This window comes from Pinus tabuliformis, chromosome 5_1 (assembly GCF_031772625.1).
Source record: "Pinus tabuliformis cultivar Carrire ecotype Pingquan chromosome 5_1, CPIR1, whole genome shotgun sequence".
Classification (NCBI taxonomy): Eukaryota; Viridiplantae; Streptophyta; class Pinopsida; order Pinales; family Pinaceae; genus Pinus; species Pinus tabuliformis.
Window position 1 is genome coordinate 765,360,388 of NC_142305.1, and position 14,063 is coordinate 765,374,450.

At 41.0% G+C, this 14,063-nt stretch overlaps 1 protein-coding gene across 1 annotated transcript; it reads right to left on the reverse strand.

Moving 5' to 3' along the window:
* Positions 1 to 2,301: 2,301 nt before the first annotated feature.
* LOC149167164 (phosphatidylinositol 3,4,5-trisphosphate 3-phosphatase and protein-tyrosine-phosphatase PTEN1-like) lies at positions 2,302 to 12,655 on the reverse strand. Its single transcript, XM_089430392.1, has 8 exons — positions 12,524 to 12,655; positions 6,020 to 6,061; positions 5,715 to 5,891; positions 5,319 to 5,432; positions 5,047 to 5,235; positions 3,129 to 3,365; positions 2,930 to 3,031; positions 2,302 to 2,819 (listed from the first exon to the last, which is right to left on the reverse strand). The coding sequence occupies exons 1-8, from the start codon at positions 12,653 to 12,655 to the stop codon at positions 2,676 to 2,678; spliced, it is 1,137 nt and encodes a 378-aa protein (XP_089286518.1). The 3' UTR covers positions 2,302 to 2,675.
* Positions 12,656 to 14,063: the final 1,408 nt, after the last annotated feature.

The window sequence follows — 14,063 nt, forward strand, 5'->3', positions numbered from 1 at the left end:
GGCTGTGATGCTTATGCTCTTATTCCTAAAAATCAACGTTAAAAATTAGATCCAAAATCGAAATGTTATGTCTTTGTTGGGTATGACTATGCAGTGAAAGGATACAGGTTGTGGGATCCTACATCGCGGAAGATAGTCATTAGTAGAAATGTAACATTTGATGAATCTTCTCTATTAAAATCAAATGTTAAAAGAATTAAACAAGAACAGGTATCACCAAATCAATAAATTCAGTTGGAGGTTAGACCTTTTGGTGATAATCAAAAAGAAAAAGAGACTTCTGGAGAAAAAGATGTTGAAGCTACAAAAGAAGCTGTTTAAGTTTCTGAACCAGTTCAGCGACCAGTCACTCTAAGAAGGTCTACAAGGAAAAGAAAAACTCCCAAAAGGTATGAAGATTGTGCTTCATCTTTTTCTTTGATTTCTGAAGATGGGGAACCTTCTTGTTATCAGGAAGCAGCAAATGATACGGATAGCAAAAAATGGAAATCGGCTATGGAAGAAGAAATGGATTCCTTAGCCAAGAACAATACCTGGGATTTTGTAGAACTTCCTGAAGGGAGAAGTATTGTTGGATGCAAATGGGTCTTCAAACTGAAACGAAAAGTTGATGGAAGTATTGAAATGTATAAGCCGAGACTGGTAGCAAAAGGGTATTTCTCAAGTTGAAGGTATTGACTTTCATGAGATTTTTTCACCAGTTGTAAAACTTGTTTCTATTCTTACTGTGTTGGCACTAACTGCATTACTTAACCTTGAGTTAGAACAGTGAGATGTTAAAACAACGTTTCTACATGGTGATTTGAATGAAGAGTTATATATGGAACAACCAAAAGGTTTTGTACAAGGTCGCAGTAGAAGATTAGTTTGCAAGCTCAAGAAATCATTGTATGGTCTGAGGCAGTCTCTCAGACAATCGTACAAGAAGTTTGACTCCTTCATGGTGAGCTAAAACTTTATTAGAAGTGAGTATGATCATTGTATATATTTCAAGAGTTTCAATGGCATATTCATTATCTTAGCTTTGTATGTTGACAATATGCTTATTGCAAGCAAAAGCATGGAAGAGATCAATAGGTTAAAGGCTCAGCTCTCTAAGACGTTTGATATGAAGGATCTTGGAGCAACAAAATATATTTTGGGCATGAAGATACACAGAGACAAAAAAAATGGTAAGCTTTAGTTATCACAATAGAAGTATGTGGAGAAAGTACTTGAAAAGTTCTGTATGAACAATGTGAAACCTGTTAATGTTCCATTAGCTTTCCATTTTAAGCTTTCTTCGGTTTTGAGTCCTAAAACTGATGAAGTAAAGCAGTATATGTCTCATGTACCATATGCAAATGTTGTAGGCAACTTAATGTATGCGATGGTATCTACAAAACTTGACATTTCACATGCGGTTGGAGTTGTCAGCAGGTTCATGGCAAATCCAGGTGAAGAACATTGGCGAGCGATGAAATGGGTGCTTCGATATCTAAGAGGAACAAGTGACCATTGCATCATCTTTAATGGTAGTGAAGAATCAGTGTGCGGATATGTAGATGTTGATTATGCAGGTGATTTGGACAAAAGAAGATTTACTACAAGCTATGTCTTTAGTCTTGCAGGTTGAGCAATTAGTTGGATGTCAAAGCTTCAAGAAACAGTTGCGTTGTCCACTACCAAAACAAAATATATCACTGCTTTAGATGCTAGTAAAGAAGCAATCTGGTTAAAGGGTCTACTTGATGAGATTGGAAGGACGCAGGAGAAAGTGAATGTACTTTATGACAGTGAGAGTGCTATTCACTTGGCTACAAATCCTGCCTATCACAGCAAAACCAAGCACACTGATGTAAAGTATAATTTTCTGAGACGTGATCGATGGCGGACAAGTAGCTCTTCAAAAGTTCCATACACGGGAGAATTGTGCAGACATATTCACAAAGCCAGTTACAGTAGAGAAGCTGCAATGGTGTTTAGCTTCTCTTGGCTTGCAGAAGAGATGATGAATGGGCATGGGCAAGGTATTAGGAAAATTGTTGTCAAGGTGGAGTTTGTTGATAATTTACAACTAATTAATGTGAATTTGAGTAAAATTGTATTAGTTATTGACAAGTTAGTTTCATACCGAATCAGTGGTTATGTAACTGAATAGGCTCATATAAAAATGATGAATGCCGAAACTATTGCAAGGAGAATCATTTATTGATTGAATAGAGATTCCAATCCCTTGCCCCATGGATGTTTCCTTGACACTCTGTGAGGGTTTTACCACATAAATCCTGAGTTTTACTTGTGTAGTTGTATTTAGTTTCTTGTATGGTTGTATTCAGTTTCGTTTCTTTCTTGATAAGTGACCTATTTAAACTACAATATAGTGCCCTTTGTGTCTGTATGCGTCTCCCTGCGAGTAAGATGGAAGACACCCTGAGTTATCCTTGATTGAAAGGTTGCCAGAACGAAGCAAGTTGACCAAGCTTTGCCATTCAAAGTGACGATAAATAAAGACTATCCTAGTTAAGAAAAAGCAATACAGAAATTGTAATGATACAAGCTCCCAGTATGGTTAGGCTTTGTGTTATTTGTAGAACATTGTTTGCTGTTAAACCTCGTGACGGGTAACTTTTAGTTCTCGGGTCAGCTGACATTGATTAGGTTCGGTGACAGAACTGTTGGTCTTTAAATATGGGTTAGAAAGAATCTTCAGCATTTTCGTGCCAAGGCAATCCTGGGTATTGAGCTTGAGAAGGTTCGAAAAATAACTCCACACAGAAACCTGGCCCACATATAGATTTTCCTTTACGTCCTACTTTGTCCAGGTCTTGCTGAGAGAACTGCAAAAACGCATGCGTATGCATAAATTACAGTAATTATTCATGTTACTTCCACAGAAATTACAGAATTTTAGAATATGTTCATCCTGCAACAATCTAGCTTGGGATACCTGTAGTAAGCTGTTTGTAATAAACGCAGTGTTGAAGCATGCATAAAATAACCTCCCGCCTATACTCTTTTCATAAAAAACCACCCTTACATCTCCTGCAACCTGTCAAATCCACAATAATTCAATATTCTCTCACCAAAAACGTCAATAGCATTACAATATCCAAAAGAAATAGTTCAATAGAATTACAATATCGTACTTGTAGAGGCTCTTCAAAATAGTAATCCAGACAGGTTTTCTTGTAGCTCACAGAGCGCTCTGTATCCATTTGCACAACAACATGGGGTTGCTCTTGGTCAATTTTCCTCCCATCCTCATCCTTGCCCAAGAAAGATAGATAATATCTTGGGCTGCTAGTCCTGCAGTAGCCCCTTTTGACAGGCCTGCAGTAGTTACGAGCAATTTCTACTGCTGGTTGATGCAATTGCGATGGTACCTGTACGAACATGAAAAACATCCATAACATGTGAAATAAAGTGCATATAACTTTTATGAATGCATTGAGAAGCCTTTTTACTCCCACGATTTCATTACATGTTTAAAACTCCTGCTAAAGACACCTTTAATGATGTCACAAGTACATTAATATCCAGAACAACATTCTGGTGACTGGGGGGAACAAACTGCAACAGAATATAATGCTAATCTGATGTTTTACAATAAGCCAATGCCCTTACAGCGAAACAGTAAGAAACTGATTTAATCATGACGAAGAAAAGCATTCCATTTCCAATATTTATTCTGCTATCAATTTGCATTTTAGTGTGTTTCTGAAGCTTTCAAAATTGTAAGTTTTGTTTACATCCTCTATGTGCAAAGCTGTGTTACCGGATCCACAGGGTTTTGATGCTGGATCTGCGGATCCAGATTTTGGATACTGATACACATATGGATCCCGAGATCAGTGTAGGATCTGCCACGTAAATAGATTCTTCAAATCTGGAAATGTGTCTTATGCCAGCTAGCCCTCACAAGCCAGAGCCCAAGCAAATAACATTAAAGTTTTGGTTTTTGTTTTTTGTTTTTGAAACTCTAAAAAAATAAATATTCCATTTAGATTTTATTTAGATTACTTATTAGTAATTAATCTGTAGGCTGTATAGTTATATAAGTTATTAATTACCTACAGATTGTATAGCACAGGATAATGTTAGCAGGAAAGGCCAAACACATCAAATTTTTAATTTTCAATATTTGATAATGGTAATATAAAAGCTTTGAGCCAATTCATAGTTAATATTTAATAGTGTAAAAAGGATAATTTTGTGATTAATAGTTTAATTAGATTAATTCCAATTCTTGGTGAAGATAGCATGTTCTCAAACAGTGTACAATATTCATTTACCATTAAAATTAGGTGAGAATTTTTAGAATTTACAACCAATTTTAAGAAAGAAATTAGGTGGGAATTTTAGAATTTACAACCGATTTTAAGAAAGAAGACAGATTGATCATGATGTAAAGTTGAAAAGTTCAAATTATAAGCATGTACACCTATTTTTAAACATATAGTTAAACCCACTCCAGATCATGTCAATAGTCATTATTAATGAGACACCCAACTTTATATTTAAAATTTATCTTTTTTATAAAGCATGATGCATCATGATTTCAATATTCAGATTTATAAATTATCTAATGAATGTTTTTTATTTTAAAATTTATCTTTTTTATAAAGCATGATGCATCATGATTTCAATATTCAGATTTATAAATTATCTAATGAATGTTTTTTATTTGTATCTTTAAATTGTTTTTAATGATTTGTATCTCTAAATTGTTTTTAAATATATATATAATTGTGTGTTTTTTACGTGGTATCCGGATCCTAACTTTTCAAATCTAAGGTGGATCCATATCCGGATTTGAATCTGGATCCCAATCTGTTTCCGTTTCCTCGTAACTTAGGTGCAAAGGATAAGAAAACAGAAAATAATGAAGAAAAATGAGAATTTGAGGAACATCTCGCTTTGATGCAGGCTTTTTTAAAGTACCTATTTTAAAGGTGCCAACAACAAATGCAAATTGCCTCATCTTGGACATGCGTGTGATCCATTTGGCAGAAATGTAAGTCAAATGCACAATAGGAATACACCATTAAGATTTCCAGCTTGTACCTCTCTTAACTCTGAAACGACAAACAGGACCGAACTAATGTTGACAGTATCATACAAGCGAATCCTTCTTAATTCTCTTTTTTTAACAGGACGTAGGTGCACTTCAGGAGGACCAAGGCGTGTCCCACTTTGGAACAAAAGCACCTTGGCCCAGTACCCTACATAACGCCGCTGACTTGCAATAGAAACCTGGGGAGTAGAAAAGAAAAGATTAATTTCCCTGGATCTTTGTAAATTATATAATTCAAATTTCACCCCAAGTACAAGCATACCCCCTCATTATTGGTTGTTCGACGTTCTGCATACAACTGAAGTGCATCATCTGCCGACATTCCTCTGTAGACAAGGTATGCACATACCATCAAACCTGTTCGGCCTTTACTCGCCTGCCAACGGAAGATGAGAAAACAATCGTGATAAGTAACAGAGAGTAATTCTGACACAAGTTTAGCTGGTCAAAAGCACCCATTCATTATTTAGGGTACCAATGAGCTTTACAGGAAACGATGGAAGAGAGCACCCATAAATTTGGCTGTCAGCATTATACATGCAAAATGCAAAGGACTCGCATTTTCTCCAGGCCTCTACCATAACAACAACAACAACAGGGAAATATACCAGAAGGTATGAGCGCAAAAGTATCAAAATGTCAGTTTAGTCATTTTTACCATGCAATGTATAACTGCAACATTTTGAGGATCACTCGAAAGCCAGGAATGGACACTCTCACAAAACAACTTCATCATTGACAAAGGGGGTACATGGTTGTCATCGAATGGGAAAACTTCCACACAACCATGAAAATGTGCCGGATCATATGATTCCTCTATGCAGAGATTGTACACCTGCAACAACAGCCAACCAAAAAAAACACTCTTAAGAGCCCAAGTCTAAAGAGAAATATATTTGAGTGTTTTACCGAAAAAAATGCATGAGTTTAAATTATCAGCAAATTGATTCCTGTTACTTTTACCAACGTCATGAAACCGAAGTAAGTATAAGCCTTAACTTCAACCTACAATATAAAATAATAAAGGCACAAAACATAAAATTATACTGGAATTAGCATCTAGTTGAAGTAAGCAGAGAGCGGTGCTTAATAATTCATTCGACATCATGATATTTTCTTCATGCTGTGCCTACCAAACCTAAAATTTGGTTAGTGTTAGTCTGTAGAAAACTGAAGCAGAAATACCAAAGTTTTAAAATCTGTGTTTCAGACTACCTCAGACGACAACAGTAATAGAGAGAATAAACTGGGTGATGAAAGGCAGCAAACACAGAAGTATGTCAACATGAATAGACAGTAACGGCCATATAATGAGATGTCTAAATATCATGCTTAAATTTATAGTCATAGTAATCAATAGATGGCCTTTAAGGAATCAACTATATGTCCGACATGACATACATGATTAGAATAGATTTTAAGAGTTAGATGAGTTTGACATACATGCTTAGAATATATTTTACGAGTTTGGATGCCTGACGATGAAGGGTCATAGAATCAGACGTAACTCGAAGACCATTGCGTAAATAATGTTTCTTCTTCTGTCGTTATACAGAATTTAGAAGCTATGTAAAACACTAACTCGACTCCACACCTTGGGGATCCATTCCCTTTTCCAGGGTCCATGGGGATGAGAAGGACGTCCCCTTTTGGCCAGGAACGGCTTCCAGGATGTTGGGGGCATTCCAAACATCCCTGTTGAATTCCCTGCCAAAATCGGGGATGTCTGAGTGTCCCCAGTGTGCAGCAAAACAAGTCTATGGCAGGCCTGTTTCGTCACCCACTCAACCAGTAGTGTGCCCTTATAGGTCCAGCTTGGCAAATAACAATGAAAAACAAACCCTAACCCTAAGCTATTCAACAAAAAAAAGTCTCGCATGTTTCTTAATATCTTATAGAGCTGTAGCGCTGATAACAACCAGACTGTTTTTGTAATGCCTTCTTGGTTGTGCGACGGGCGGGCGCCGGGTGACCCCGCGGGCGCGCGACGGGCGTGCGATAGTGCAACGGGCGTGTGTGACCAACCGGGCATGCGACGGAGTTGCGAAGGAAATGCGACGTTTACACGAACTACATGCGACAAACATTGTAGTTCGACGAACATGTGTTACAATGGATTGCGATGGGAAAGTTTATACACTTGGTTGGGCGTTGTGGTGTGGGTTGGCCGACTTGCCATGGAGGGAAAGGCCGACACGTAGGTGGGCGTTCAAAGGGGTGTGTAGACGGAGATTTGGTGGTCGGCTGGGCGAGCCACCACCCCATTGCGATGAGTATATATATGGAATGCGTTTGGAGCATTTGATGAACATTCGAACATCACTCATACGCACTCCTCTCTTGGAGTCTAGACTTGTGCGCAGATTTGAGGAGGATGAGCGCATAGCTCATGCGCTCCCATGGTAAGTCGCACTTGGTGAAGAGGTGAATGCGTTGGGCAAGACGTGCCCGAGGTGATCGTGCGGAGGTGTTTGTGCGACGACTTGGCGTGGGTGTCTTGGTGACTTGGGTGAGCGCCTGCCCATCGTGCAAGTGTGCACGAAGGTGAAACGGAGGTTGGAACCGGAGGTCGTAGAGTTGGGCAGGCGGTACTATGTGTTGTTCACACGATTTGGGCATTTGTTAAGGTTGGCAAGTGGGACTGCGTGTGGGCAGGTGTACACGGTTTGGGCGTTTGCGACCAAACGAAGAGCGAACCGGCGAAGACGTGCGACGAGGTGAACGACGGGTTGGAGAGTCGTGCGGCGACCGTGCGGAGGTGCCGACGAGCTGGGCAACCGAGTTTGCCAAAGTTGGAAATTTGGCTAAGTATAATTTGGGGTTTCCCAAGGACTTAGTCTGTACATTGTAAAGATGAAGATTATATAATATATTGATATTCGGGCAGGCTCATATTGCAGGGAGTTGCCCCTCCCTTTATACTATTGTGCATTTATCTTGGTTAATGCTGTTGATAATGAATGTGTATGGGTGTTCATTGGTATAAAGGCACATTAATAATACTTGGTAACGAAAATAAAACTAAGTATGGAATGTTAAGGCGTAGTCTACAATCGTAGTGAAAAGAAAACGGTTGGTAGCACTTGCCGCACCTCGCTATAAGCGGTTGAAAGACTACCGCAGGTGTAGGGGCGTGACAGGTGGTATCGGAGCTGGTGAAGTGCAGAGGGGACTTGCGGATGAAGCTGATCCCACTGCACTATCGTGACAGGTAGTATCAGAGCACGCTGATTCAGGGTTGAAGAAGCTTGACAGTTGATGACAGTGGAAGCAGGTACTTGCAGGTAAAGAAAGCTAATTTCACATACAAGTGGAACAAGGGCCGATTCATGGTTGCAAGGAACTTGGTGAAGTTGGTGAGGCAGGGTTGGCAGAGGTGAAGCTTAGTGCTTGGACCAAGCTGAACAACAAGACATGGCAGGTTTGGAAAAATGCGAAGGGAAGCTCTTGCTTACCTTATACAGGTTGAAGAGGTTGAAAGAAGAGAATCCCCAGATTCGAGATAAGCTTGCAGTCTTGGAAAAGAATGTTGAAGACGAACTTCTTCAACTTGGTTGGACAATGGAGCAAGATGAAGTTGCAGATTGTGCTATCAAGGAAGAGGAAGTGATGATAGTTGAAGATGTAGCAGACATGACCATGATGGAGGATGAACTTGAGACTGATCAAGTTGAACCAGGATCGTGCAGTTTGTGGACATGGATGAATGAGGATACTCATATGGAGGAACCTCATGATGATGAAGTAAGTATTGATACTTGTGTTTCATTTGAGCATTTGGTAGGGGGACCATATGCAGGGAAGGGCAAAGCCAGTTTGCGGATGCTAGGGAGCATCTTACCATGAATGTTTATGATGAGACCTTGTATGGAGAAGCAAGGATTGTTGATTGTTGCAGAACTTGTTGGGGTTGTTTGTGACCTTACGGTAGAAGGTACAAAGACCCGTGACAAGGTTGGAACTTGATGATCGTTGCAGATGAATGGGTCATGCTTTAGCCACATGGCTAAGTGCTCGGCATGACTCATGGACAGATTGGAGGGCACACTCTTGGGTGGACTTCTCATGGCCGAGACCAAGAGATAGTCTTGGTGGACACTTTGGTGGAGGAGCTATGATGGAGAGACCCATGACATGATGATATGGTTGGTTGACTGAGTTCACTAGACCGAAGATTGCAGCTTGGATGAGGATGACCGATTATTGTGATGGGTCTACTTGGTTGGACTACATGGACAACTTAGTCATGGACATCAGGTTGGAGACTTAGAGCATGGCAGTCTTATGCAGGGACATTATGTGGGAGCACTTGTAGAGGTGTCACTTATGGGCATCAATGAGGAGTGCCAAGGCAGGATGTTGTGCAGGTAGATTTGCTAGTGTGACATGGAGACTTATTACTTATGAGCCGATGGAGAGGTTGTGCACTCTTGTACAACAAGGCCATGGACTTGGATGGAGTTGTGAGTAGACTATGGAGCATTCCTACTACATGGAGAGTTGAGGCATCTTGCAGAGACCTTTGGGCCGAGACTTGTATGCTTGCTGGATGTTGGTTGGGGATGACTTATGGAGCTCATGATGACATGAGATTATTGTGACTTTTAGGGACTTCATATACGGTGGACTTAGAGGATCTGATGCATTGAGGAGCTGAGGTCAGAGACTTTGATGCAGGATGGGGTGCATACTTTCAAGTACATGTATATGAATGGCTTAGAAGAGTGACTTGATGTGGAGGATCAATATGAGACACTTTGGAGTGATGGAGTTACAACGATGATGATGCCTTGGTGACTATACTTGGGCATGAGTTGAGCTGAGACTCAACTACCTTTTGACATGGGAGCTGATTGATCTATGATCATGGGCAGCACATGGATAGATGAGACAAGTGGATACTTGTTTCTATGGCAGACTTGAGGGAGGACACATTGCAGATATGATGGAGGTTGCTTCATGGACCTGGATGTGGCACACCGAGAGTTGGATATTGACCTCTTCACTTTGAGGAGATACACACATGGATAATGTTGAGATAAATGTGGCTAATTTCATGTAGCACATTGACACCAAGCATCATGTTGCAGATGAGATGAGGACTACTTCATGGACCTGAGCATGGCTTACACTTATATGGAGATGGATTCTTGATCAAGTTCAGGATGCGACAAGATGCTTTGAGGAACGACTGATGGTGGCATGAAGATGTGCATTCTCATGGTTTGAGCGTGACAGTTGGATTAGCTACCCAACTAGTTCAGTCATGGGGGACGTCAGTGTACAGAGATGTGTTAGCATTTGTTGGAGTATCATGGCAACGGTTCACATGGGGACGACACATGATGAGGTCGACATGAGATGTTGCAGTGGGCATGTAGCTTGAGATGGAGGGACCAACCTTCCACGATGGAGCAGCATGTGGAGATTGTGACATGGTGGTTGATGATCATGGATTGAGATGACTTCCGATATATGACATATTGTTGAGATGAGATGTTGGCACATGGTTGAGGTGTGTTAGCACTTGTTGACATATCATGGACAGTTTTGCACATGGTGGTGATGACATGGTGGAGTTTAACACATTGTTGCTGTGGACATGTAGCTTGAGTTGGAGGGATCAACCTTCCATGGTGGAGAGCAGCATGGGGAGATTGTGACAGGGTGGTCGATGATCATGGACATCTGATATATGACATACATTGGTATGGAGTATCTTGGTGACAGTTGGTTGCTAAGATGAGACATGGTGGAGATGGAGTCCTACATATGTTGCAGGGATGTTTGCCATATGTGAGGGGAGTCGACATCATGGATATTGATGCTTGGAGGACGGTATGTTGTCGAGGACGACAACGACTTCAGGTGGAGGAGGATGTAATGCCTTCTTGGTTGTGCGACGGGCGGGCACCGGGTGACCGCGCGCGTGCGCATGATGGGCGTGCGATAGTGCAACGGCCGGGTGCGACCAACCGGGCATGTTGATGCGACAGAGTTGCGGAGGAAATGCGATGTGTACACGAACTACATGCGACGAACATGTGTTACAATGGATTGCGATGGGAGAGTTTATACACTTGGTTGGGCGTTGCGGTGTGGGTTGGCCGACTTGCCATGGAGGGCAAGGCCGACACATAGGTGGGCGTTCAAAGGGGTTTGTAGCGGAGATTTGGTGGTCCGCTGGGCGAGCCACCACCCCATTGCGATGAGTATATATATGGAATGCGTTTGGAGCATTCGATGAACATTCGAACATCACTCATACGCACTCCTCTCTTGGAGTCTAGACTTGTGCGTAGATTTGAGGAGGATGAGCGCATAGCTCATGCGCTCCCATGGTAAGTCGCACTTGGTGAAGAGCTCTTGGTGAAGAGGTGAATGCGTTGGGCAAGACGTGCCCGAGGTGATCGTGCGGAGGTGTTTGTGCGACGACTTGGCGTGGGTGTCTTGGCGACTCGGGTGAGCGCCCGCCCACCGTGCAAGTGTGCACGAAGGTGAGACGGAGGTTGGAACCGGAGGTCGTAGAGTTGGGTAGGCGGTACTATGTGCTGTTCACACGATTTGGGCATTTGTCAAGGTTGGCAAGTGGGACTGCGTGTGGGCAGGTGTACACGGTTTGGGCGTTTGCGACCAAACGAAGAGCGAACCGGCGAAGACGTGCGACGAGGTGAACGACGGGTTGGAGAGTCGTGCGGCGACCGTGCGGAGGTGCTGACGAGCTGGGCAACCGAGTTTGCCGAAGTTGGAAATTTGGCTAAGTATAATTTGGGGTTTCCCAAGGACTTAGTCCGTACATTGTAAAAATGAAGATTATATAATATATTGATATTCGGGCAGGCTCATATTGCAGGGAGTTGCCCCTCCCTTTATACTGTTGTGCATTTCTCTTGGTTAACGTTGTTGATAATGAATTTGTATGGGTGTTCATTGGTATAAAGGCACATTAATAATACTTGGTAACGAAAATAAAACTAAGTATGGAATGTTAAGGCGTAGTCTACAATCGTAATTATTGGTGAAAAGAAAACGGTTGGTAGTGCCGCACCTCGCTATAAGCGGTTGAAAGACTACCGCAGGTGTAGGAGCGTAACAGTTTTGGACACCATCCCCTCTAACACCTTTTCATTTAAAAACATTGCAACTTCATTGAGTGGTGCCCAAGATTCCAAGTTATTCTAGCATTTGCAAGCGGTGATACATATTTTTAAAGTTAGAGAAACATACAGAAGTCTCCGAACTTGCAAATCTCCAAAACACATATAGGAAAACCAAAAAACACAACAAGAAAATATTTCTCTTGCAAAATCCATCCACGTCATTTTCAAGTACCTAGACAGAAATCAAGATATAGCACATTAATCTCTACCCTCAAAACATAGCTATGAACAAACTAGCTGACGTCCATACAGGTAGGCCTGATATATCTCTGTTGTGCATGCAGGGGTGGAACAATGATCGACGAACATCCAGTGTCTTCACTTCAATCACGATGCCCACAGATAATACGACTGTTACCAACATGAATTGTGGCTGGATACCAGCACCTAGGAATGAAGACACTGGATTGTCTGCTGTATATGCAACACCTGCATTCATACCGTCACTTTCAGCCGAAAGAAGAATGTTAATCTTCACGATCATCAGTAAAGAACTTAAGTATGGACACCCAGTTTTGCATGAGTATGTTAAATGGGTTACACATAGGTTAACAACGATTTAGAGGCTGTATGGCAGCCTTTGAATAGACTAGCTTAGGAGTTAGTAACATTTATAGAATTTATTTCACGTGCAAGGGACGAATGGGTAAGAAAGACTCTAAGAGTGGGAGAATGAATTCTAAATAGGCCTTTAAGTTACATAACGTGTATGTGCGGAATTTGGTTTTCTTGCAGGTGGTCGGTGGGAGACTGATTGGGTCAAGTGCAAAGATCATACTGACTTTACATATTCTGGCCCTGAGTTTGCAATTATACCATATCAGGGTAGCATCTTGTGTTGTTAAGTTTCATTATTAGTTCTGTTCAATCCAAAAATTATATCTGCCATTAAGACTGTTACTCTAAAGATTTACTGTCCGGTATTTTATAATAAATAAATGTTGTTATTACTCCTACTGTTGCTGAATCTACTGCTGTTATTATCTAGAATTTGTTATTTTACAATTTGCAGAAACCATTATTGTAGACCTAGATGAATTTGATCTATTGTTTCAGTAACGCCAATCTACTATCAGGTAGCATTTGGGATCATAATAGTCAGCCTCCTAGCAAAGAGACTTTTACAATTCACCTCTTCCCCCTTTGCGTGACTTTTCGGGAACCTCTTGAAAAAAATGATTTAGGAGTGCCCCTGGTCAACTGGACCAAGGATGAAATCATAAACAGATAAACTGTGATGATTGAAAAACCCATAAGGATGGTGCAGACCCCTTTAGCCACAGGGAGAACATGGGCACCTAATAAATGTGGAGTACCATTTCAGCGACAAATCTTTGCAGCTTAAAATCAGAATCAAGGAACATGGTGCTGATATTAAGAATGAAAGGTCTCGTACTTCGGCCTTGGCAGAGCACTCCTCAAAAACTAAACACCATGTCTGCCTGGAAAGCGCCTCAATTATCGCTAGGGAAGAACAACATCATATGCGAAAGATTAGAGAAGCACTTGAGATTATCAAACACCCGCATAACAACATCATAGGCGAAAGATTAGAGAAGCTCTTGAGATTATCAACCACCCGCATAATCTCAATAGAGACAATGGTATGGAGATTAGTGGAAATTGGCTTCCCCTAATCAGAGAAATTAAGGTCACTAATACTTCTTAGGGCTAGCATTCTGTGGAAATATTACCTCTTGCCCTGCCCCTCTTTCTAATCTTAGTAAGTTAGTAACCCCGCTATATTAATCTAAGTATAATAATAATAATAATTAGCTCATAATTAATCATTTACAATATTAATTATGATAATAGCTATTACTATTATCATCAACTATTATTATAAA

Bases quoted from the DNA above. Each gene is read 5' to 3' on its own strand.
- LOC149167164 (XM_089430392.1), bottom strand. From the start codon at position 12,655: ATGAATGCAGGTGTTGCATATACAGCAGACAATCCAGTGTCTTCATTC. The intron at 3,366-5,046 runs GTACAAGCTGGA...ATGTTCGTACAG, and splicing joins TCGTTTCAGAGTTAAGAGAG to GTACCATCGCAATTGCATCA. The intron at 3,032-3,128 runs GTACGATATTGT...TGGATTTGACAG, and splicing joins ATTTTGAAGAGCCTCTACAA to GTTGCAGGAGATGTAAGGGT.